Source organism: Pseudorca crassidens, chromosome 16, assembly GCF_039906515.1.
Source record: "Pseudorca crassidens isolate mPseCra1 chromosome 16, mPseCra1.hap1, whole genome shotgun sequence".
Classification (NCBI taxonomy): domain Eukaryota; kingdom Metazoa; phylum Chordata; class Mammalia; order Artiodactyla; family Delphinidae; genus Pseudorca; species Pseudorca crassidens.
This window is the reverse complement of record NC_090311.1, coordinates 34,700,164-34,726,488: the sequence shown is the minus strand read 5'-3', so window position 1 is coordinate 34,726,488 and position 26,325 is coordinate 34,700,164. Positions and strand designations below refer to the sequence as shown.

At 36.3% G+C, this 26,325-nt stretch overlaps 1 protein-coding gene across 3 annotated transcripts in view; it reads left to right on the top strand.

Annotated features, from left to right (window-relative positions):
- TNKS2 (tankyrase 2) overlaps positions 1 to 26,325 on the top strand; it is a 62,862-nt gene that overhangs the window by 25,243 nt on the left and 11,294 nt on the right. The window contains exons 10-23 of one of the 3 annotated variants that reach the window (XM_067710015.1): positions 1,492 to 1,583; positions 1,671 to 1,749; positions 4,714 to 4,885; positions 7,153 to 7,232; positions 11,201 to 11,346; positions 12,358 to 12,523; positions 13,282 to 13,501; positions 16,464 to 16,573; positions 17,265 to 17,453; positions 19,330 to 19,582; positions 20,585 to 20,667; positions 21,747 to 21,867; positions 24,858 to 24,955; positions 25,810 to 25,884. In XM_067710015.1, the coding sequence (XP_067566116.1) occupies positions 1,492 to 1,583; positions 1,671 to 1,749; positions 4,714 to 4,885; positions 7,153 to 7,232; positions 11,201 to 11,346; positions 12,358 to 12,523; positions 13,282 to 13,501; positions 16,464 to 16,573; positions 17,265 to 17,453; positions 19,330 to 19,582; positions 20,585 to 20,667; positions 21,747 to 21,867; positions 24,858 to 24,955; positions 25,810 to 25,884 (1,884 nt within the window). Of the gene's footprint in view, positions 1 to 1,491; positions 1,584 to 1,670; positions 1,750 to 4,713; positions 4,886 to 7,152; positions 7,233 to 11,200; positions 11,347 to 12,357; positions 12,524 to 13,281; positions 13,502 to 16,463; positions 16,574 to 17,264; positions 17,454 to 19,329; positions 19,583 to 20,584; positions 20,668 to 21,746; positions 21,868 to 23,422; positions 24,822 to 24,857; positions 24,956 to 25,809; positions 25,885 to 26,325 lie in introns of those variants that run through there. The other 2 variants (XM_067710017.1, XM_067710016.1) reach the window with 2 other exon arrangements.

Below are 26,325 nucleotides of genomic sequence, written 5' to 3'. Positions count from 1 at the left end.
ACTCTGAAGTTTTATGTAGAAACCTATCTATAAAACATTGTAGAACTTTTTGCTACTTTAAAAAAAAAATCCGTGTTAAAAAAAAATAGCAAAGTTGCAGACTAATAAGAAATACCACTGCAAAATTTAAATCATAACAGTATCAAGATGGTACAGGGACACTTGGAAAAACTGACTTGGAAAATCTTCCAGTCTGAAAAGTTAATTCTACATGTTATTTTCCTCTGAGTATTCTACCATTAAACGACTCATTTTTTTTATTAACCTTAAAATACAGGGAATTAACTGTTGGTAGATAGTTGTGTTGCAGAGGCATTGTCTTCCAGGTTTCCAGAGATTACAGGCCCTGTCTGTAACAGGATGGGGCAGAAGAGTAAGGGTGCAGTTTGAAATGGATGAACTCAAGAATTCTTGGTTATAAACTATTTTCCATTCTTCGTGCCATCCTGATAGATGTCCTGGGATGATTATTCAAAACATACCAAAAGAGCTGTGTTCACCAATTAGAAATGATTTTATTGAGGGCAAAGGAATGATTTTGGTGACAGCAACAACATCAAAGAATGAATCTGAAGCAAAGTCATGAAGATCAGATAAGCTTTATAATTAGCAATAGGTTAAAATCAGACACATTTCATATGTACTATGTTTAGATGTGTGCGCAAGTTAGCTTGACAGTTATCCAGAACTTTTATTCCATGAAATCTCAGGTTTCAGTTTTAACTTAACTTTCATGCATTGATTTAGTCGTTCACTCATTCTGACATTTATTGAACACCTGTTGTGTATGGGTATAATCCTGGATGGTGGAGAGATGAAGATCTGGGACATGACCATGAGATACTTACTGGGTTTATAACTGGCAAATCCCTATCTCCTATCTCCTTTTCTCCTTGATACATCATAGACATAGATCCTGCAGCCTCCAACTCAGAGTATATAATTTTCTACCACTGATTTTACCAAACAAGTAATTCAAAGTCCTTATCCTGCTGGAGCAACTCATTGAGGAAGATATAAATACCACCCAGTTTGTTGGCTATTCAATCAATGTTTTTCTAAGCAGAATCCAGAGCTGACAAGTGCTGTGTTATTTCTTCATGTAAAGAAATCCCAACCTTTGGGGTGTTTTATTAACCTTTAAAAAATAACATAAACACCATGCTCTTTGGGAACAGTTTTGAAAGGACTGTTGGTCACAATTTAAGTTTTTCATTACAGCAGTAGTAGCTTTTTCAGAGATATAGGACAACTGTGAAGCTTAATCAAAATATTTAATAACGTATCACTTGCTAAATAGGGGTTTCAGGCCCTGTCAGAATTTGGTAATCATTGCACATTCTATCCAAAGGAAAGTCTTTGAAGAGCAAAGTTAAGTCAAAAATGAAAGACATGAAATAACTTCTTAATTGTTCTTGACTGGAAACACGAAAGTTCTTAAAAATCAGTTATGTATAGTCCTTGATTAATGCTGCAATTTAAATTATCTAGCATTGTGCTGCCGCATCTCCATATCCCAAAAGAAAGCAAATATGTGAACTGTTGCTAAGAAAAGGAGCAAACATCAATGAAAAGACTAAAGAGTAAGTTTGCTTTTAATAATTAAAAATTATTGACACTTTTATTTTTGGAAAATACATTCATTGTCCGGCTGACTTTTTCTCTTTAAGATTCTTGACTCCTCTACACGTTGCATCTGAGAAAGCTCATAACGATGTTGTCGAAGTAGTGGTGAAACATGAAGCAAAGGTATACTTCATTTTTGGTAATCTTTGGTAATCCAGTGAGTTGTTTTCTATTTAGCAGGTGAAATGCCTGACTTCCCAAGCTATTTACTCTTTCATAGGTATTTTTCCCTCAGATTAGTTCTACAGATACTTTTTCTATATCTTTCTGCTAGAAAGTCTGTGGATTTACTCAAGAAACATTATTCCTATATATCCTTCCTTCTCCCTTCCTTTTAACCACACCCCACTGGTCAAGTTATCCTTCTTTTTCTAACAATACACTCTTAAGAATATCCCCAGCCAGGCATATTTATTATGACCTATCATCTTTTCTGGGATTCTCTTCTGTTATCTTCTGTTGCTTGGTTACCATGATAACTCCTGTTATTTACCCCAACCACAGTCTCTCTTACCCTCTGTTATTTCATAACTAAGCCAGAGATCATGGAACAGAAGGAAATAAATTAAGTAACTTGAATAAAAACATAGCTCCTCATATTGCGAAGTTCTGTAGTTGGCATTTGTACACAAAGCATTTTTTTAAAATCAATCACAAAAGTCCTTCATTCCAGAGCATTCAGTAGAGAAATGTATTCTAAAATGTGGCATGTAAGATGGTTTTAGGGAATATCCCAAATGAACATTTTTATAAGAGTTATAATTTTTATTAGGAGAATATTGGTTTCCTATTTGTAGAAACAGTATACTTAAGTTTAAAAGTAAAAAGTGATTTAAAAGGTGATTTCACTATGTTGGACACCTGAAGCTTATATAATATATGTCAACTATACCTCAAAAAAAAGTCAAGTGGATTTAAAGAAAACAAAGCATTTTATTCATGGAATAATCAGGTTTTCATCAAGGCTAAAAGTCATTATTTCTTACCCAGGAACTTAAAAAAAATTACTCAGTAAGCAATACACATAGCATCTCAGATTGGAAGAGATAACAGTCGCCTAATTCAACAGTTTTCAGTTTATAGCCATCGATTGTTGCTTTCTTCAAACAAAATCTGTGGTAGAAATTCATTATATAATAGAATTGAGCTGCTGTGATGAAGGGAGAAGAAAGAAATAGAGATCCCTTTACCCCTTGGGGACCCCTGAGGCTCTTCTCTAAATGAACTTTGCAGAATGATTTTCTAATCTGTCCTTCCTTGGGTTTCCACTCAAGGAACCACTTAGAATTCTACAGTTTCTTTTTATGTTGACTCTCAGTGTCCTAATTTCTCTTTTATTTGGGGGAATTCTTGATAATGTATAATCTCAATCTTTCCTATTGTAAAGTATTGAAAAAATAAAGTTTATTTCTGCTTGACTGCTTGGCATATCTCATTTGTCTGTCTGTCCTATAACTTTTCGTTGATTGCACTTTTTTTTACATGTGGTGCGTTACTTGAGGAATATCTGGTTGCATATTAAATTTGAGTTGTGAAGCTCAGTGAAACAATCTTGTCTAGGGTGACCAACCATCCAGGTTTGTCCCAAGACTAAGGGATTTAACACAGGACTTTTAGTGCTAAAACTGGAAAAGTCCCAGGCAAACCAGGACGAGTTCGTCACCCAAACCCTAACACAGAGTGGCACCCAAATAAAGTTTTCAAGTGGATATATAGTTCACATTGCAGTGAGTTTTGGTACATGAATAAACAGATTAATTGCTCTGGGCATTTTAAGTTGATTTTTCTGATTCTGTAAGCATGGAGACTAGCTCTTTATAGGATACTTTTAGATTCATTGCGGAAGTCTTACTATGTAATCCTGTTGCAGGTCTTCTCCGATTCCATGAATATGAATTGGACAGTGTCTCAAAACACTAGTGGTCACATGATTGATTACTGAGGAATTTGATTTCTCAGGTTTCGAAGAATTATTTTCCTGGGCGGGGGGGTGGGGATGAGATAGGAGCGGTCTTACAGGTGATTTTTTTTTTTAATTATGAAAAATTTCAAAAATACAACCAAGCTGAAAGAATTTTAGAGTATAACTATATACTTACCACCTAAATTCTACCGCTAGCATTTCACCGTATTATTTTCTTACATATCCATCAATTTCTCTCTCTATCCATCAATGTCTTATTTTTTGACACACTTCAGAGTAATTCACAAGTTACTACACACTTCTCCCTAAATTCTTTTAATAGGCATCAGCTAGAGGTCAATATTTGTTTATAGTCTCTGTTTGGATGTGAAATTTACATGCAATGAAATGTACAAATCTTAAATGTACATTTACTGAATTTTGCCTAATGCATACACCTGTGTAACCAAAAGTCTTGAAGATAGAGAACATTATCTCATGGCAGAGGCAGTGTCCCATCCAAGGCAGTCTCCATGCCTAGAGGCAACAATCATTTTGATTTTTTCTAACATAGATTAGATTTGCCTGTTCTGGGCCTTCATGGGATCGTACAATATATACTCTTTTATGTAAGACTTTTTCCACTTAGGATAATGTTTTGGAGATTGAACCATGTATCAATAGCTTGTTCTTTTTATTGCTGAGAAGTATTCCATTGTGTGAATATACCATAGTGTCCTTATCCATACAGATTATATTTTACACGATAAATAAGATAGAAGATTAAGACAATAGAAATAAGTATTTTAATGCTAATTTAGTCTCTGGCTTTGTTACCGACTGTTATCTTGGGGTTAGTCTCTCGACGTTTCTGCACCTCAGAGATCCATAAAAGTACATGCATTAGACTTTCTTAGGCAGTGTCTCACTCTAAATGTGGTGAATCTATTGAGTACTTCAATGCTAAACAAATGTTATTCAATATTTTTAGTCAAAAATTGGACCTTCATGAATTGGTGAATTTATACTCTAGATTTGAGCAAAAATACTTTCTTTGGCACTGGATAATGGGCTTCATAAGAGATTAATTGAGATTTTTTAATTAGTAACAAGTGCTGGATACATGAGTAGATCATTTTAAATTTTGTACTGCAGGCTAATTTCACCTTTTTCTGATTGTTAAGGTTAATGCTCTGGATAATCTCGGTCAGACTTCTCTGCACAGAGCTGCGCATTGTGGTCATCTACAAACCTGTCGCCTGCTCCTCAGCTATGGGTGTGATCCTAACATTATATCCCTTCAGGGCTTTACTGCCTTACAGATGGGAAATGAAAACGTGCAGCAACTTCTTCAAGGTATTGAATACTTCCATGAAATTATTATTGTTTAAATTAACCTTGAAGTTTTTTTCACATATCATGTAGGAGTTGGTAGTGAAAAGAAAAATTTTCAGAATTGTTGGCTGTTATTTCTTCTTAATCAACTCATTGTACTCAATGCCCAAATGTTGCAATTCTTTTATGAGTTTGTTCCAGTAGCATTTGCTGCCCAGCTTCTGTGAGTATATAGCTGTCTCTTAAGTTTTTATCTAGAAAGTTTTTAAAATTGAGACACGACAGTTGCTATTTCTTTTTAAAGAAAGGAAAACTGAAAAGGGTAGATGAAGTCTCTTAGAAGAGCAACCATAGTGATAAATAGTATTCTAAAGACTGGCCCTGCCTCTTCACTCTTTTTTAGATCCTTCATATAAAGCATATAGAATTTGTACAAGGTAACCAACTATTTGACTTACATGTAACTGTTGAATGGACTGATACTTATTACATTTTAAAATCAAATCAATTTAGATCAGATATCTACACATTTGGCATAGGTTAAACATTTCAGCCTAGAAATCTGGTCCCATAAATTTTAGTGTCTTTGCGTATATCTCTGTATTTTACTAGAATTTAATGGAGTGTCTTTGACATCTCAAAGCTCAAATGAGAAGAAATGTAACAGATCAAGCCTTTTGTACCTTTTGTAGTCACCTTTGATGATCCTTGCTGGAAACTACATTTTGAGAAAAACACTGCTTGAATAGATGAAGGCAGATCAATAAGATCTCCTGTGAACTTCTAAAATTGTGAACTAACTACAAGACTGCTCTCAAAATTACCTTTACTTCCCCGTATACCATGCATTTGTTTCAGTGTCAGTTTTGGGGGTAATAACATTAGTCCTATTTAGTTACCTAGTGATGGACATTTACAGTCTTCCTAGTTTTATACTAAGTGCTATTACTTACCTTTCCAACCAGTTTCTTAGAGTCAATTATCAAAGTGGAATTTCCAAGTCAAGGTTAACATAATTGTTAAATCATTTCTAGAAAAACTGTTATGTACCATTTTACATTCCTACCAGTAGTATGTGACAGGACCCGTTTTCCTTGTCAGCCCCAGGTATTATGATTCTTAATCATTTCCTTGGGTGAATGTGTGTCTATGTGCGTGTATGTAAATTACAGAAGTAATAGACTCTTTTTAAAATGCAAATTATAGAAATATTGACAGTGTAACTCCCCATTTGCTCTTTGCCCACTAATGGATGAAAAAAAAAAGCCCAGTATTTCATTATTTTAATTTGCATTTCTTGGATTTATGTTGCAGTACTTTTTCCATTTTGTCCTTTGCCTATGATTTTGTTTAATGCTGTGTTACTGCCTGACAGATATTTTTCCAAATTAGTTTTGTTTCTGCCTTTGATATACTGCTTTAAGATGCTTTTCTGCTCCAAGACAAAAAATATTCACCTATATTTTCTTTTAGTATTTTTAAGGTTTAATTTTTTTATACTTAGCATCTTTAATCCATCTGAAGTTTATTTGCTCTGAGAACAAGGTACATGTTTTCTTCCTTTCCTATGAGATTTTAAATGAGCTATAAATCATAGAGTTTCAGACCTGAACATAACTTCAGATGTTTCTAGTCCAACTTCTCTCTTTTTAGAACTGGAAAAATCAGAGGCCCAGAAAGTTCAAGTGACTTGCTCCAATTCAGGTAGCTAGTCGATGGCAGAACCATGGTTAGATATCTAGCTGTTGCTCTCCTCTAATTTTTTTTTTTTTTTTTTTTTTTTTTTTGCGGTACGCGGGCCTCTCACTGTTGTGGCCTCTCCTGTTGTGGAGCACAGGCTCCGGACGCGCAGGCTCAGCGGCCATGGCTCACAGGCCCAGCCACTCTGTGGCATGTGAGATCTTCCCGGACCGGGGCACGAACCCGCGTCCCCTGCATCGACAGGCGGACTCTCGACCACTGCACCACCAGGGAAGCCCTGCTCTCCTAATTTAATACTTTACCCCCAGTCAACTGACTTGGTTATAGAGCAAGCCATCTTTCATTACATTATGTTCCTTTATATTGCTTAAATCTCATTTTATAATTATTATTCACATCTACATACATTTGACATATGTAATGTTTCAAAAGTTTTTACTGCTTTTCACCTACTACCATGGAGATTCCCTACATAATTATCACCAAACTATAAAAAGAACTTTACTCTCAGATAAGATGCCTTCCTTAAAACTTGGTCCCACCTTCCAAATGGGAGTTAATCACTCTTTACTTCTCTTTCTTTTTAGAGGGTATCCCATTAGGTAATTCAGAGGCAGACAGACAATTGCTGGAGGCTGCAAAGGCTGGAGATGTAGAAACTGTAAAAGTAAGACATAATCTTATAGTTTTGTTAACTTTGTGTTTTTATTTTGACAGTGTTTAATGAATATACTGTAAGAATGAAAAATCTAGTTATTTATATGTGCATTGTTTTAAAAGGTAAATAATGCTAATCTAGTTCTGCTCTGCAAATGAGGATCATTGGGTAATGAAAGAAACTTTTTAGTTTCACATGCATCTCAATAAATACATCATAGTCACAAATTTAAATTTGACTATTTTAAATTAAATAGTCACAGATTTAAATTTGTGACTGTGTTTATGGGAATGCATTTTGTTTAAAGAACCTATTCATTTGTCCCTTTCAAAGAATAAGCTATATGAAATTATTGTCCATTATTATTTACATATGACACATAAAACAGGAAAGGAAGAAAACTAAATGTATCCCTCTGTCTATATGTTTTTTCTGGTTTCTTCATTTCTTTGCCCTCTCTACCTCTGTGAGGACCCAGTGTTTAAATATAGTAATAATATAGTGTCACCACCTTTCAGAGACACTGTCTCCTAATAATCTTCAATTTATCTGGACTGAAATATTTTTTTTCTTTCTCAGAAGAGCCAACTTGAGCCCATCTATGGCCCCCATCTCCTATAACAGTCTTCCCTAGAATAACCTTTTCTCAAATTTTGCTTTTACTGTAGAATCACATGTAACGTCTCAATGCCTATACCAGATATTTCTGTTACCTACAGAAACTGTATATCCAGCTAACTAACTCAGAACATTAAAATTTTGAAAGAGCAAGACTGCTTTTCAGGTCAACTAATATAAATTAAAATTAACTCGGCATGTTTCATGATTAAATAATTCCTTTTTCTTTTTTTTAACAATCTTTTATTTTATTTTTGGCTGCATTGGGTCTTCATTGCTGTGCGCAGACTTTCTCTAGTTGCAGCGAGCGGGGGCTACTCTTTGTTGCGGTGCGCGGGCTTCTCATTGCGTGTTGGCTTCTCTTGTTGCAGAGCACGGGCTCTAGGCGCTCGGGCTTCAGTAGTTGTGGCACGCAGGCTCAGTAGTTGTGGCTCGCGGGCTCTAGAGCGCAGGCTCGGTAGTTGTGGCACACGGGCTTAGTTGCTCCGCGGCATGTGGGATCTTCCCAGACCAGGGATCGAACCCGTGTCCCCTGCATTGGCAGGCAAATTCTTAATCACTGCACCACCAGGGAAGCCCAGATAATTCTTTAGTAATGCAATAATGTTAATTTTAATTTCCAAAGCTGGGCGGGGGGAGAAGCCCGGTTGTGCCCTCCCTCCCCACCAACACCTCCCCCACAGACTTTCAAAACAGTGCTAGGTCCTATTTGAGGGGGCATTGATAGGTAATAAGAAATTTTATAAAACTAAAATTATTGATTTGATTCATGGCAGAAGTCTCTATTTCAACCAATTTCACTATATTTCTATATGGTGTTGCTAATCCTGAACAGACCCACCCCACAAAGTCAGTTTTACATTTCCTGAGAACAAAATGTGAACGTTGGCCTCATCAGAACTTGAGCTCTGAGGACATTTATTCACTGTCCTTTTAAATAAAGAGATTTCTGGAAGTTGATTTAAAAGTCCATGTGATCTTTTCCTATTGCTTTATGTGTGTAGGTAGTACAGTCATCTCCAAATAATTTAAGGTTTTTTTTTTAATAATTTCATTTTTTGAAAGAAAAATGCTATTATGCAATTTTATTGTTTGACTTGTTTCATAGTTACGTTCTCATGCCCTTAATTAGAAGGTTAACATGATATTGAATGGGGGATTTTGTTTCTCTTACTGACTAATGACTTGTGGAAAAACAAATCACTTGAGTTAAGGGTAGTGAGCTGAGTTTTTTCCTGGAGGAGTGATAAGTTGGGCAGGTGGAGTTAGAGTCAACTAGCTGATTTTTTTGTGTGTGGGGTGGAGGTGGTGATAAAAAATTGTAATGCTCATCTACTTACATATGTTAAAGAGCATAAAACTACATTCAGTCCATCTAATATTAAAGACCAGGCTTTGTTCTCATAGAGATAGAAGAAGCCTAGAGGAAGAAATAGATGAAGAGAGGATGAGATTGGGGGCAGGAATTGGACTTAGAGAATAACAGAATGCCATTGAATTGAGGAAGACCTTTCTCTATCCCTGTGATAGTCATTAGGCTGTCTTCCCTTATCTCTGCTTTTAAAGTCACTTAGAGGAGGGACTTCCCTGCTGGCGCAGTGGTTAAGAATCCACCTGCCAATGCAGGGGACACAAGTTCGAGCCCTGGTCCAGGAAGATCCCACATGCCACGGAGCAGTGAAGCCTGCATACCACAACTACTGAAGCCCACGTGCCGAGACCCCATGCTCTGCAGCAAGAGAATCCACCGCAATAAGAAGTCCGTGCACCGCAATGAAGAGTAGCCCCTGCTCACCACAACTAGAGAAGGCCCATGTGCAGCAATGAAAACCCAACACAGCCAAATAAATAAATTTAATTAATTAATTAATTAAAAAAATAATAAAGTCACTTAGAGGAAATTTATCTCCAACAACCTTTCTGTTCCTTGTATATCTCTAGACAGGTGGCTTGGTATGAATCACTGGGACATTTACCCAATGAGCACTTAATTATGTGCTTGGTTGTGTTTACTGGTGAGCTATCAGGCTACATACTTTTTGGACAGCTTACTATTAGAAAACTTGTCTGAGTGGACAAAATTAAACTTGGAGAGCTAGGAAGTTAGAGTGGCCAGTGGTAACTACCAAACCTAGCAGCACTTGACACGTGTTAAAAATACTCATTCCTAGAGCCTGGCTTCAGACCCATGAAACACTGTTTCTCAGTGTTTCTTGGGACATCCTGTTTGGGAAGCACTGAAGAGCTTTATCAGACCTGTTACTAAACCTGTTGAGATAAATCCACTGATAGCTGGCTCCTTTGGTTTATTAGGCTTAAAGTTATCCCTGCTTTTAGGGTAGGGTAGTTTTAAAAAGGGGGGGAGGGAAGGGTTTTTACTAATATTCTTTACTAAAATACTCTTGACTTTTTTTGAACACCATGATTTATTATCTATGTTGCTTTCCTTCCCCAAATGTTCATACTTTTCATGCAAAATACTGTTGAGTATTTTAAGTGTTACTCTGACAGCCTTTCTCAGCTAGACGTCCTCATCTGAACCAACAAAACACAAAAAAATTCTTTGAGTGACTTTTTTTTAATTCTCCCAAGGATGGTACCTAACCAATATCATTCTATTAGTTAATTCATTCCATATAGTACAGTATAATTCTCTAAGTGTAATTCCTCAACTGCCAGCATCAGCATCACCTGCGAGTTTGTTAGAAATGCAACTTCTCAGGCCCCATCTCAGACATACTGGATTAGGAAATCTGGAGGTTGCACCCACTGCACATGAAAATTTAAGAACTACTGTTCTAGAACAGTACTTCTCAAACGTTAATGTGCTTACAGATCACCTAGAGATCGTGTCAGAGTGCAGATTCTGATTCAGTAGGTGGGAGTCTGAGAATCTGAGTTTTTAACAAGTTCCCAGGTGATGCCATCATGCTTCTATGATCCAGTGTATCTCTACATACATTTTTCACAAAATGAAAGCTATGATTGCTTTCAGGTACTTGCATTACCTTTATGTATATAGCAGTAATGGTAATAATAAAATTTACCTACTAGCTTTAGCAAAGGTAGATGATTTTAGATAAGAGGACCAGAGGGATTCTCAATAAATGACAAGATGAAATAAGAATAAATAGCAAAGAGTTTCTGAAAATACTGATATGGTGAAACAAGAAAATAAATCAGACATTTGAAATTTCTACTAAATGAATGAAAACAAGTCAGAATATGTAGCATCATGTGTATGAGAATACTGATAAGATGAGACAAGAAAATAAATCAGACATTTGAAATTTCTACTAAATGAATGAAAAGAAGTCGGAATATGTAACATTATGTGTATACTGTGTTGTGTCCTATAGAAATTGTGTACTGTTCAGAGTGTCAACTGCAGAGACATTGAAGGGCGTCAGTCTACGCCACTCCATTTTGCAGCTGGCTATAATCGGGTGTCTGTGGTGGAATATCTGCTGCAACACGGAGCTGATGTGCACGCTAAAGATAAAGGGCAAGTACCAACAATTGCCATGGCCTCTCTGTTCCTTTATCTGACCTTTTTAGGAAAATCTGAAAACATTTTTATGATAGATGGTAGTTCTTTTATTTTCAGAGAAGTCTGCTTCCTAACTGGCTTAAATAAAGCTTAATTTCAGTTGAGATTTTATGATGAGTAGCATTTATATAAAGACTTAGTTGCATAATGCCTTTTATAATGGCCAAGGAGACTACAAAAATAGTGTGATGCTGATTTTCAATGTGGTAAATTTTTCAGTTTGCATTGAGGATACTTGAATTCTTCCAGTTTATCTTAAAATTATTTTTCTTTAAAAATATGTAATTCTTGGGACAAAGTGAGAGAGTGGCATGGACATATATACACTACCAAATGTAAAACTGATAGCTAGTGGGAAGCAGCCGCATAGCACAGGGAGATCAGCTCCGTGCTTTGTGACCACCTAGAAGGGTGGGATAGGGAGGGTGGGAGGGAAGGAGATGCAAGAGGGAAGAGATATGGGGATATATATATATGTATAACTGATTCACTTCGTTATAAAGCAGAAACTAACACACCATTGTAAAGCAATTATACTCCAATAAAGATGTAAAATAAAAAAGACAAGGAAAAAAAAGTATATATATATAATTCTTGGGAATTCCCTGGCAGTTGAGTGGTTAGGACTCAGTGCTCTCACTGCCGTGGCCCCAGGTTTGACCCCTGGTCAGGGAACTAAAATCCCATAAGCTGCGCTGCATGGCTATAGAATAGAATAGAATATTCTTAATTCTAGATGTTGCAAAATAGATGTTTGTTGTGTTCTCTGCAATTTTAAATATTTTTAAAATGTCCTCTCTGCCCACCCCCCCGCCCCAAAGTAATTCCATTTCTGCTTTCAATAAATTTAGGTTCTATAAATTTAAATCAGTAAAATTTCTTATGCAGGTCAAGAAATTTATCAGCTGTATGTAATTATTTAAATTAAATATATCTTTGTGTTGTGTTGCTTATTTAACTTTTCAGAGGCCTTGTACCTTTGCACAATGCATGTTCTTATGGACATTATGAAGTTGCAGAACTTCTTGTTAAGCATGGAGCAGTAGTTAATGTAGCAGACTTATGGAAATTTACACCTTTACATGAAGCTGCAGCAAAAGGAAAATATGAAATTTGCAAACTTCTGCTCCAGGTATATTTAAGTACTTATGGACAGGGTATATTATGTAGAATATGTTTATGATATTTCTAATAATTCTAATATAAACTTAAACTAGTTAGGGGGTATGAAGCAAAAATCTAATTCTGTGCCTAGATTTCAGAATAAATGTCATGAACAGTATAAGCCAGGTTTATCTAGTACTAATGAAATTGATAGTACTTGTTTATCTATACTGGTACCAGTGTAGATATTTTACAGTAAAAACAAGAGTATAGTTAAATTTATACAAACATTGAAATATGTTTGTGAAAACTAAAAATAGCATATGTGAAAGGTAATTTTTAGTGAAATACTACCTTGTTTTGAATGTAGTTTAAAATTTTGACTATATTATTGCATTGTTAAAGTCCAGTAATATTTAAGTGCCTCTGTATTTTTTATTGTAATTTTTTATTTATTAAATTAAGCATTATTAACAGTCATGTTAGCCTTTAAGGTATAGTCTCTGCATAAAATAGTTTTCTTTAGCTCAGTGCTTTGTGACCACCTAGAGGGGTGGGATAGGGAGGGTGGGAGGGAGATGCAAGAGGGAGGAGATATGGGGATATATGTACAGCTGATTTACTTTGTTATAAAGCAGAAACTAACACACCATTGTAAAGCAATTATACTCCAATAAAGATGTTTAAAAAAAAAAGTTTTCTTTGGTATCGTTACATTGAATATTTTCTCATTGACCAAGGGCAAACTTAAGGTAATTCCTCCTTTTCTGTTTTTCACATGCCCAGCATGGTGCAGACCCTACAAAGAAAAATAGAGATGGAAATACTCCCTTGGATCTTGTTAAAGATGGAGATACAGATATTCAAGATCTACTTAGGGGAGATGCAGCTTTGTTGGATGCTGCCAAGAAGGGTTGTTTAGCCAGAGTAAAGAAGTTGTCTTCACCAGATAATGTGAATTGCCGTGATACCCAAGGCCGACATTCGACCCCTTTACATTTAGCAGGTAAGTGAATGAAGTGTCACAGATTGAGGCTGGTGACATCTAAGATTGGTTTTACCTGAGTAAAATATTTCCTGTAAGTAAATTTGAAAGATTCAAATCAAGTATCTTCTAATACAGCAATTATACTCTAGTGTATTTGTACAGGGCCATGTTCACTTTAGCGCTAGCATGTTACATTCATTAAGAACAATCGAAAGAGGCTCTGCCAGTCACCATGTGCTTTGGAACCTTTATTCCAGGTCATCATATTGTTTGAATCATCTTTGGTGAGTGTGTTTTGGCTACAGAAACTTTAAAAGTAGGCCTGCTGAGCTGGCCGTCCTCATGGAACGCTAAATCTTTCCATTCTTCTGATGATAGCTGTTAAGCATAAGCAGGAAAAAATCTTTAAAGACTTCCAGAAGTTACATAAACTTCTTGTTACTTGTCATATTAGTTTGTAAGGCCTGCCTTAACAAATTACCACAGACTAGGTGGCTTAAACAACAGAAATGTTTTTTCTCAGTTCTGGAAATGTTGGCAGGATTGGTTTCTTCTGAGGCCTCACTCCTTGGCTTGCAGATGGCCACCTTCTCTCTGGGGCTTCACATGGCCTTTTCTCTGTGTATGTGCATCACTGGTGTCTCTATGTCCTAATCTCCTCCTCTTAAAAGGACAACAGTCGCATTAAATTAGGGTTGACCCTAACGGCCTTGTTTTAACTTAATTATCTCTTAAAAGGCCTTATCTCCAAATACAGTCACATTCTACAGTACTAGTGGTTAGGGCTTCAACACAGGATATTTGGGGAATACAGTTGAGTACAAAACATTTGTTTGAAGTTTTCACTCATAAAATTGGCGCTGTGTATCTTTGTCTTCACTGCATGTAATGCAGCATTGTGATTTCAGCACAGCTTTTTGAGCTGCATTGAAGATGCTAGGGGCACTTCCCTGGCGGTCCAGTGGTTAAGACTCCATGCTTCCACTGCAGGAGGCACGGGTTCAATCCCTGGTCAGGAAAGTAAGACCCTGCATGCCACTTGGCCAAAAAAAAATTTTTAAATAAAAACAATAGGGCTTCCCTGGTGGCGCAGTGGTTGAGAGTCCACCTGCCGATGCAGGGGACACGGGTTCGTGCCCTGGTCAGGGAATATCCCACATGCCGCGGAGCAGCTGGGCCTGTGAGCCATGGCCGCTGAGCCTGCGCATCCGGAGCCTGTGCTCCACAACGGGAGAGGCCACAACAGTGAGAGGCCCGTGTACCGCAAAAATAAATATAGAAATAAAAAATAAATAAAAACAGTAGTTACAAATGCATATTCCTTTAAAAAAAAAAAGATGCTAGGGAATGGGCCATTAAAATCACTGAGCTACAACTAATACTTTAGTGGAGTTGCATCATAGGCACATTTGACTCATACAAGTTTTATCTAAATACACGTGGTTTGAAAAGAGAAAAAGAATGTAGGTGTTTCTGCCACTTTGTGTAATGTAGGAGGTGTAAGTTTACTCTTCTCTCAGTTCCTTTCAGTCTCACAGTGTGAGCAACTATGTTCCTAGGTTTTTGTTGTTTTGGGGGGGGTTTTTGTTGTGTTTTTTGGCCACGCCTTGTGCAGCATGTAGGATCTTAGTTCCCCAACCAGGTGTGTTGAACCCGGGCCCCTTGCAACCACTGTACTGCCAGGGAAGTCCCTTAAGAGATAATTTTAGTGTATGTGGTTTTTACCTTTAAATTATGACCCCATGTAAGTTGGAACCCCACTGGCAAAGGAAAATAATTACTCCATCTATGTGTCTTTTAGAGCATTAAAAGTGCACTAAAAGTGATAAGCCACAAATGCTAACAAAGCGAGGTAAAGCTTTTCTTCTTCCACTGGCAATCAGGAGTTTCTAGTCCATGGAAGACAAAATGTGGCCTGACCTCTGATTTGAATTGTGCTGTGCTGTGTATAATTGCGTATTTCAGCTTTGTATCTTTATGGTAGCTTACCTAGAACATTTAATATTACTATTTAAGTCTGTGTTCTTTGTAAGTGGCAAATACATTGTATACACAAAATGTTTCTTACTTAGGCGGTATTATACCTTGAGATCTGGAAGGACTTTTGGATTTGGTGTAGTATTTAGCTTATGGTAGTTTTGTAGTTTCGTTTTTCTTCACTTGATCTTACTAAATTTTTTTTGTTTGTTTTGCTTTAGCTCTTTCAGCAAAAGGCTGAAAACTACAGTAAAAATGAATGAGTTAAATACTTTGAACTATTTTAAAGTTTCAAGTGATACCTGATTTTATGCTGACAAAATTAAGTTCCAGATTTGCTTTCAAACTATTGATTATGTGTCAAATAAAATATACATACTTTACCGTGAGCATGCATTTACTAAGATAGCTGACAGTTCTCAAAATGACAGCTGGGAGGTTACGGTACATTTTTAAAATACTAAGTTTTATTACTTCATGGCTTTAGCAGCAATGGATTCTGCTGCTTGTAGAGATATGCACCCTTACGTTCTCTCTAGCAAAAAGCATGTCCTTGTGGCCTTATGGGGAAATGGGGCCCTGAGACCCACACTGGTGTGTTGTCTTCTGCTCTGCTAGCCACTTGTGTTCCTAACTTGGCTTTTATATGATTGGATGTCTTTTGCTTGCAGCCTTGAGACCATGTACCTGAGTTCAGGAAGTTGTGTATACAATAACTATGAAGGCAGGGACTTTGGTAAGAAGGTTTTAAAAGGAAAGATTTAAGTATAACAGTCAATAGAACTTTAGAGTCTCCAAAACAAATGGGTATCATTACTGAAAGCTTCCAACTTGAGGCCCGTGGGCAGTTTTTTTTTCATAAGATAAATCTTTAATAGACTCCATTGGAGAATTTCAGATTTCTATAAAAATCTCTTATTTTAAAAATCCTATCCTTTGTATATATACATATATGTAGCTATTTTTTATATTAACAAGTAATTTTACTTTTTTTCTAAATTAGCTGGTTATAATAACTTAGAAGTTGCAGAGTATCTGCTACAACATGGAGCTGATGTGAATGCTCAAGACAAAGGAGGACTTATTCCTTTACACAATGCAGCATCTTATGGGGTAAGTTCTTTCATGTTACCTTTAAAAATGTCTGAAATTTTTAAAGTGAAAATCAGTATTACAATTCAAAAGGAATTCATTTTACAGAGAAGTAAATATGAGAACTAAAGAGGTTAAATAACTTCCAGGTTTCAATTCCGAATCTGCTGTAGCTTGCCATGTGACGTGCAGCACGTTTTGTCTTCTGTTGTATTGCCTTCCTTAGCACATGCATCTTATTTTCAGTGAGATGTTGGTGATTTTGTTTATTTGTTGGTGCCCAGAAACTTCATTGGGATTCATACGAATCTGTAGAGATGAGATGCGTTGTTCCTGACTTATAATAGCCTTGAATGTTAACAATCAGTATTGACCATCTTCAGTTGATTAATTAAGGAAAGCTGCTGGTTTATAAATTGATGTTTAGCAGTTATAACACTTAAATAAATTAGAAACTGTTAAAGTCCTATTAATTTAGTTCCTGTGTAGAATTCTTAATGATTTTCTAGATATTTTCTCAAGTTAGGTAAATGTCTACTACTGTAATTTTTAATCAGCTACCCATAAATTATGATGATGGGGGGAAAACACAGTTTTTCATTCTAGAGTAAGTTTGAAACTGGAAAAATAGGTATATAGCTGGTTTCTTTTTAAGAACTAAAGTACAATAAAATAATATTTCCGACTGTAACAGGAGTATTTTCTTTTACAGCATGTAGATGTAGCAGCTTTACTAATAAAGTATAATGCGTGTGTCAATGCTACGGACAAATGGGCTTTCACACCTTTGCACGAAGCAGCCCAAAAGGGACGAACACAGCTTTGTGCTTTATTGTTGGCCCATGGAGCTGATCCAACTCTTAAAAATCAGGAAGGACAAACACCTTTAGATTTAGTTTCAGTAAGTGATGGGCTCTTTGAAAAATCTCAGTGCTTTCCTGACTTTTTAAAATTCACTTGGTATATATAAAATGTCTTTATGGTGAATGTGGCAAAATCTGGCTTTTAGCCCAATTTAAATTTTAGACCTCTTTGGTATTAAAACATAATGAGTAAATAATAGAATTATCAGTTACTGTAAGCTGAGTACTTTTAGAAATGGGAAAAAGAAGTATAAGGTATAGCTGCTTACATTAGTTAGGAAACAAGCAGGCAAGGCCCTCAGTGGATGCTGTTACAGTGCATAGGGCACAAGATGCTACAGGCCCATGGGTCTTTACGAACTTCCCCAGCTGGGAACATCGCCTTCAGGGTGCAGCCGCAAAGCCTGCCTTTATAGAGATTTTCTTCCCTCCCAGCACTGCCTCATCGCAAAGATTTTATTGCTTACCCCACCAAAACTGTTCATGAAACAAGTTTGTTCCTCCAGTTCTCCATGGGAAGTCTTTTTTTCTTTCCTCTCCCAAGGAAACTCCTGTAGGTGTCTCCATTGTGGCCTCCAACCTCTGCTTTGGCCACTGTGATGCAAGTGCTTCTCTTGCCTCTGCCACTGAAGACATTGACCCAGAGCAGTGGAGGGAAACGGGGAAGAAATTCTTCTTGAGGTGGAGAGGAAGGGGAGTCTCTTCTGCGCACTGCTTTCTACTGAGATTCCACTGTTGCAAGTTACATTGAGAAGCTGATTTAGTTCAGATGCATTGGGGGTTGAATTGAATTTTCTCAGCAGGCTGACAACCCAACCATATTTGCAACATTATTTCTTAAGAGAAATATCCTTCCAGTTCCAAACTACCTTAGAAGTGACCTTTTCTAATTCAGTCTGCACATGTTAGTCCACGAGATATAATTAAGTGACATTGAAACAGGGTGCACTAAACATGCATGGGTTTTAGAATCAAACAGACCTGCCTTAGAATTCCAGCTCTACCATTTACAGTTGTACAGTGTTGCAAGTTGCCTAACCTCAAAGCCTCAGTTACCTAATCTCCAAATGCAGGTAAAATATATCTGGTTAATATGAGAATTAAATGAGGTGATATATTTAAAGTCCTCGGCGTGGTATCAAGTACATAAAAAGCACCCCAAAAATTGTGCTAATGTTACTTTTAAGTGTTAGATACCAACTATGAGTGTCATGGGAGTCCTCAGATTCAGGGGAAGAAAAGGGTGAGGATTGAAAAGGCAGTATAAATGAAAAGCCATGAAAACAAGTACTGTTTACTTTTGCTGAATGTTAATTACTTAGTGTCTTAATTGAGCATTGTTAAAGAATAGTTATTTGTTACTTATTAAACAAATTAATATACCAGTAAAGTTGGGATTTTTTTTTCCATTCTAGCAGATTTGATTAAAATGATTATCTTTTTTCCTACCCTTCCAAATGTTCAGTTTTGAGGAACAAATATATTACTGGATATTTAAAAAAAAAAAAAACACACCTCATTCTGTTTGCTAAAGTTCTATGTAGATTGAATTACGTCTTCAGAATGCCTTTAAAAGATTTTAAATCTTTTTAAATTTTATATTTCTAAAATTCAGTGCTTTTCAATCATGGTATCTTAGGATTTTTTTCTTGCTTTGCCACATTTAACAGTTTTATTTTGTATGTCTCAGAAGATGTGTTCTGTATTAATGTTTTATGTTCAATAGCTGAATATCACTTATTTAGCTGAATATTACTTATTTGGTTCACTTTGTAAAATAATTTTTATATAATAAGCAATTCTAGTGCAAATCTGCTGGGTTTTTTTCATATTTTTTAATGCGTTCTGTTGGGTATAGTATAGAATTTTAAAACTTGCTTATTGCAGATTTCATCTCTCTGACATATACCCTAGGCAGATGATGTCAGTGCTCTCCTGACAGCAGCCATGCCCCCTTCTGCTCTGCCTTCATGTTATAAATCTCAAGTGCTCAATGGCGTGAGAAGCCCAGGAGCCACTGCAGATGCTCTGTCTTCAGGTCCATCCAGCCCATCAAGCCTTTCTGCAGCCAGCAGCCTTGACAACTTATCCGGCAGTTTTTCTGAACTGTCTTCAGTAGTTAGTTCAAGTGGAACAGAGGGTGCTTCCAGTTTGGAGAAAAAGGAAGGTGAGACATTCAGCCAAAATAACTGGTATTGTAGCCACATATTGTCATTTGGATTACTAAAAAGCCATTTTTTTAACCTTAGATACAACTGTTAGTATCAGATTAACATAGCCTAAAAGTTTTAGCCTTTTATTGTTTTCTTTACATTAGTATTAGAATTCCTAATGAAACTTTCTCCCTCTGCGATGAGACTTGATGAGTGTTCTGCTGCTAACCTACTCTTTAGATGTAAACATACTTTTTGAAAGGTATAGAAGTCCTTTTGGTTGAGTACTTATGCCTTTATCTCTTCCAGTGTACTATTACAGAATTATGAAATACTTTTAACCCCACATCAAAATACCTAATTTTGAATATCATTTTTTAAAAAGAAAAGAAATGGAATTCCCTGGCGGTCCAGTGGGTAGGACTCAGCGCTCTCACTGCTGTGGGCCTAGGTTCAGTCCCTGGTTGGGTAACTAAGATCCCACAAGCCATGTGGCACAGCCAAAAAAAAAAGAAAAGAAAAAAAGACACATACCTACAGTCTCTTTACCTTTCACCTGTCAAAATTGATCTCACCCTATGCAACACTGGAACTTATTTTCATAAACTTTTTTTGTAAAATAGCTTATTACCTCTTCAAAGATAGGGAGACTTTGCTTTTTTAATTGAGATATAATTGACATATAACATTTTATTAGTTTAAGCTGTATGGAAACATATTTGAAAGATACAATTAAAAATAAAATTTCTTAAAAAGAAAAGATAGAAGATATCTTTGTAACATGAGAGTTCCCCATTGGTTAACTCTTCTCTTCTAATAATGTTGAAATTTTATAGCTTTCTCCTTGCAATTTTTGATGTTAAGTTTAATATTATATCCCAAACGGCTGTTAATATTTTGCTTCATCTTTACATTCTTCATGCATGTAATAATGTCACAAAACTTTGCTGTTATAATGTTGATACACGTTATTCTGATATGAAATTTTGTGTACTGTGATTTTTTTTATTTTCTAGTTCCAGGAGTAGATTTTAGCATAACTCAGTTTGTAAGGAATCTTGGACTTGAACACCTAATGGATATATTTGAGAGAGAACAGGTAAGTACATGAGTTGTTTTGCTTGGTTTGGTGTTTGGGGGAACCTCAAGGGAAAAATAGAACATACTTGAAATGCCCTGAACCATTCAGCCTGTTGAGGGGTGAAAAGGATGTTTTTTTAAGAGACTGGAAATCAGTCAGTCTTCTAATTTGGCTTGTTCTTGGAATATGTATTTAGTTTATTAGCACATAAAAATTGTTTCTTATGTAGTAGCAGTAAAATAGCTTTCTTGAGTAAGTTTAGCATATTCATTTCTTAAAAGTAAGTTATCCTTGAGCTCAGTTTGTTCAATTCTGTTGTGTCAGTCACTACCCACTCTAAGCCTGACACTTTGCTAGCCACTATGGGGAGACACATAGACACACAAACTATATATCTGGGCGTTTCTAGAACAGTCCTAATTTAAAGTGTTCTGTCAGAATACATTCACTGATTTTTTGAGTCCAGAAAATATAATTATTATAGACTTGCACCTCTAAGGAACTTTCGATCTAGTTAGGGAGCTATACCAAGAACATATAAAGAGTCAAGTTTTTGGCATAGAAATTATAAGAAAAAAAGGGTTACTACAAGCTGGACTGTTCAGGGAAAGCTTCATGGAAGATTTGTAAAAAAAATACAGGATTTTAAAGAATGTCTTCAGTTTCACAAAATGGGAATAATATATTTGAGGTAAAAGGCTTAGTTTGAACAATGATGCTCAAGTTATCAGTTAGCATAGTCCAGAGTCTGTAGGAACATTACATTAAGACATTGTGTAAATAGGTTGGATGCAGAGTGATGGTAAAATAGTGTGCCTAAATGTGGCTAATTTGAAAATGCATTTTTGTTTTACAGTTTAGTTCTGCTCAGGTTCTTATATTAAATGAAAATAATGATATTTTTGGTAGTTCATGACTCAACTTTCTGTTTAATTATCTGCATCTTTTCAGTTTCAGTTTAACAGCTGGTGTGCTTTCATTTCTAATCTGTTTAGAATAATTTGAAATAAATGGATAAATCTAATACATTGTGAGAACACCAATATATGAATGTCTTCCAAACAAGTCTTCTAAACAGTTTCATTCTCTTTTGTAAGATCACTTTGGATGTATTAGTTGAGATGGGGCACAAGGAGCTGAAGGAGATTGGAATCAATGCTTATGGACATAGACACAAACTAATTAAAGGAGTTGAGAGACTTATCTCTGGGCAACAAGGTATTTCATTTTAAGTCATTGCTATCATCAGTTTAACAGCTTGCACAAAGGCAGCCCTCAACTTAGTAAATGATAATTTTAAAATCTGTAACAGAGAGTCCACTTAATAAGAAGCATACTGAGTAGGATTCCAGAAACCTGGGATCGAATCTTAAATCTGCCACTGTTAAGCTTCCTGAGCTGCTACCTTTAACTCTGTGAACCTAAGTGAAGTGTCTGGGCCATTGAGAAATGTGGGTGTTGCTTTATCTCTGAAGTTTTTTCCGTTATTTCCATTCACTTATTTCTGAAGTTATTGTAGCTCAAAAATTGTATGGTTCTAAAAGATCTGAAACTTGGATATCTAATATCTTATGGTAATATAATAGGTAATGACTAGGTGTTCAGGCCTGCCCATAAAATAATGTTGTGAATCTCTTTTGTTGTAGTTAAATTCTAAACACTTGCAGTAAAAATATTGGGGAACAAAAGAAAAACAAAAAAAAAATATTGGGGAATAGTAATGTTGCAACTAAAGAAACTTAGCAAAACAAAGTTGAAAAATATTTTATTTCTCTTGAATGTTGATATGTTAGGAAAATGCAAATTGCATTTGTTCAGTAGATATTCACACTTCCTGTATATCAGGTCTTGAGTATAAAAGATGAATTATTTTAGGTGTCAGAACCACATTTTAAGTTCATTGTTAAACTGAGGGAGTGATGTACCCCAGGGTCAGAAACATCCTGTAATTGAAGACCTGGCTGTACAACTGTGGTTAAAGACAAACCCCCATTAGCAAAACTGAGAGCATTTTTAGGGAAGGATGTATGCTAGCCAGGATAGGTCCATCTCTTGAAGAAGAAAAAAGAGAGCTTTGAAAATCAGGTGATTCAAGCTAAAGAATGTTTTAGACTGGAATTCTGGAATAGAATTGATTAAAGGTAGATGCACTTTACTTGCCTGATAGGAACTGGGGCAGAACATTTAAAATGCGAGATAGTCTTGGATATTTCTAGTATAGAAGACAAAATTTTATGAGATAAAGAAGAGGGAAGATTCATGGCTCCCTGGAATGTTAGTATGAAGAGGAGCTAGAACCCTCAGTTGTGGACTGGCATCATGACTCTACTAGAAAACACTGGATCTGGTAGGATAGCAGTTAAGACTGTTGAAAGGCTCAGGAAACGATGGAAACAGGTACACCGCCTTCAAGTGTCAGGTACGTACCTCCGTGCTGCCTCTGGTCATTCTGATAACATCCAGCTACAATTTAGTAGGAACATTCATTCCTACATGGAGGAGAAACATCATGACACAGAATGACTGTCTGATCTAGCACATCAGGGTCACTTTCCTACATAAAGTTACCACCTTCCTCATTTTCATTTGAAGCCAAGATTCTATACCTATATTATACCCAATTTGCAAAATGGAACCAGTGGCAAGCTTCTGACACTCTCTCATCTCGCTGACTTAACAGCCTTAGCTATCATTCAGTGCATCAAGTCAGTAGATTACTTTTTCTGGGACTTACCTGGTGGTGCAGTGGTTAATAATCCGCCTGCCAATGCAGGGGACACAGGTTCGAGCCCTGGTCCGGGAAGATCCCACATGCCGCAGAGCAGCTAAACCCTTGCACCACAACTGCTGAGCCTGTACTCTAGAGCCCGTGACCCACAGCTACTGAGCCCGTGCGCAGCAACTGCTGAAGCCCACGCGTCTAGAGTCCATGCTCCACAACAAGAGAAGCCACCACAGTGAGAAGCCCACGCACCGCAACAAAGAGCAACCCCCGCTCGCTGCAACTAGCAAAAGCCTACGCGCAGCAACAAAGACCCAATGCAGCCAAAAATAAATAAATAAATAAATTTATTTTTTTAAAAAATAGATTACTTGTTCTCATCTTTCAGCACTGATAAATGTCTTCTTGAGGCCATTAGAAGATGGCTTAGTCAAGTGTTTGTCACAGACTTTATTCTATTAAGTATTTTTTCTATAAAATACCTTCTCTGTATAGTCTCCATACTTCCTGTAGACATTGTAATTCAGCCATATCTATACATCTTTATTAGAGTTTGGCATGTTGGTGGTAGTACTGTTACTCAGACCAGAACAGTGCTCTTAGTCTCCAGAGGCAAACCGTCATGCATTAACCCAGCAGTAAAGCATCTGAGCCCTAACTCAGAAAACAGTGGAGCTCTGGAGATCTTGTAGAGATTAAAGGAGAGTTGTGTTACAGTTGTAACAAAGAAATTAGAAAATTCTGTTTTAAGATTCCATTTAAAAAGCTTTTGTGAGAGTAAAGATACAAAAATATATATGATTATCTTGACTGTTGACATTCAGAAAATATGACAAATTCATTGCTGAATTAAAGAATCTATCATGGGTTAGAATAAGCATTCCATCATTAGTAGACTTTATGACTTCTCATTCCTGGATGATTTAAAATTACCTAAGGCCACGCAAGTTTCTTCCTCAATTTTACAAAAAATAAAGGGACCAAATGCTGAAAGGGCTGCCTAGTTAATAAAGGAAATAATTTGAAGAAGAAAACATGTGACAAACAGGAAATAAAGAATAGAAAGATTTTGTGAACTATTCTCACAAAACCCTTATGACTTGTAAGATTAAAAAAACAGTCATCTAAATGCAGTGTGATATTCTGGTTTGGATCCTGGTAAAGTAAAAGGACATTAGTGGGGAAAACTGGTGAAATCCGAATAAAATCTGAACTTTACTTAATTTTTGACAGGTGTACTATGATTGTGTAAAATGGTAACATTAAGGAAACATTAATGTTCCTGATGGTAATATTAGGAAGTGGAGTGAGAGCACACAGGAACTCTGAGTGCTCTCAGCCTTCCTGTAAATCTAAATTATCCTAAAATAAAAAGTTTTTTAAAATCGGTAGTAAGCATCAGATAAATTAGGTGGTTGTTTTGGGTTGATGTTTATTGGGGGGTTTTTTGGCAAATATTTTTTTACCTTTAAATTTCATTTGATAGGTCTTAACCCATACTTAACTCTGAACACCTCTGGAAGTGGAACAATTCTCATAGATCTGTCTCCTGATGATAAAGAGTTTCAGTCTGTGGAGGAAGAGGTATGTTCATATACCTTAAATAAATGTTGGTTCAGTAGGCTAAATTTCCCAGAAGTTTCCAGATCTACTTGAACATGTATGTAGCAGGGTTTTTTAATGTCCCTAACTCTTTACCACCTGGAAAACTTCTGAAATCAGCATTTAAAGTACACTATCTCAGTAAACCTTAATTCTAATAACTTGGTTTAGCACTACAATTAATACACAGAATTCTGTTGAAGAAGAGGTTGCTAATACTTTGTTCCTTCATGAAGGCAATTGCAAAGCCCAGTATCTTAGACAAGACCCAGAACATGTGAATGCTACTTATCTAGGAAAGTTTTTTCTAGCTTTCTTTCCATAAAACTCTTGGATCCACCAAAATCTTAGAATACTGCCTTGCACTTTGAAGAACATCATACCCTAAATGTGTGAGCTGAGCACAGAGATACAAAGTTGAGTGAGACTTAGTTCTAAAGCTCAGGAAACTCCAACTCTCAATGAAATACAAATTGTGCTTTATTAGAGCAAAACAAATGGGAACAAATAAATCATTGGGGTTTTTTTTGGTATGTGAAGTGGTTGGCTTTGTATGTTTAGCTCACCTATGCATCTGCTTGTTTCTTTTTCTTCCTGTAGTTTGCATTGTATAATTTTCACCTATATGTATTTTTAGATTGATTGTATTAGCTATCTGCTGTCTTTCAAAAATAGTACGTGTGAACTTATAGAATTCATTCCTTAAACAACAAAAATGTTAAAAACCCATTTTGTATTCTCAAAAATAGAATCATGTGAGTCAAGAACCATGTTCCCTAAATCAAAAAAAAAACACAAAAGCTAATGCACGTATATTTGGAATATTTTTCCATCAGATGCAGAGTACAGTCCGAGAGCACAGAGATGGAGGTCATGCAGGTGGAATCTTCAACAGATACAATATTCTCAAGGTAATAAGTTAGTGGAAATAAAGTTTGCTGAGACCATAGTTTTCAAAGCCTGAAGCCATGATTAACTTTCACAAGAATGTAATCTGTCCAGCCCAATAAGTCTTTCACAGGGCATATGGGGATATTTTGGGAAAGAATATGTCCTTGGAAGGTTAAGATCCCCAAATCTCTGTACTAAACACTAGTTCAGCCTCTGTTGAACATATTTAAGTTTAGGGATTATGCTTTATCTTGGGGTAAAGGTAAATCCTGCAGGTTTAGGACTTTAAATATGTAAACTACTATTAAGGTACTCTGTTGTAACAAAGTTGAATTTTTTTGTGACTCATGGAAGGACTCCCATCTTTATAATTGCACCATGGTTTGTTTGTCCTAACTGTGACTACTCCAGGTTTCTGTGAGTCCCCACATACACCAATTTTTGGTAATTTTAGTAGTACT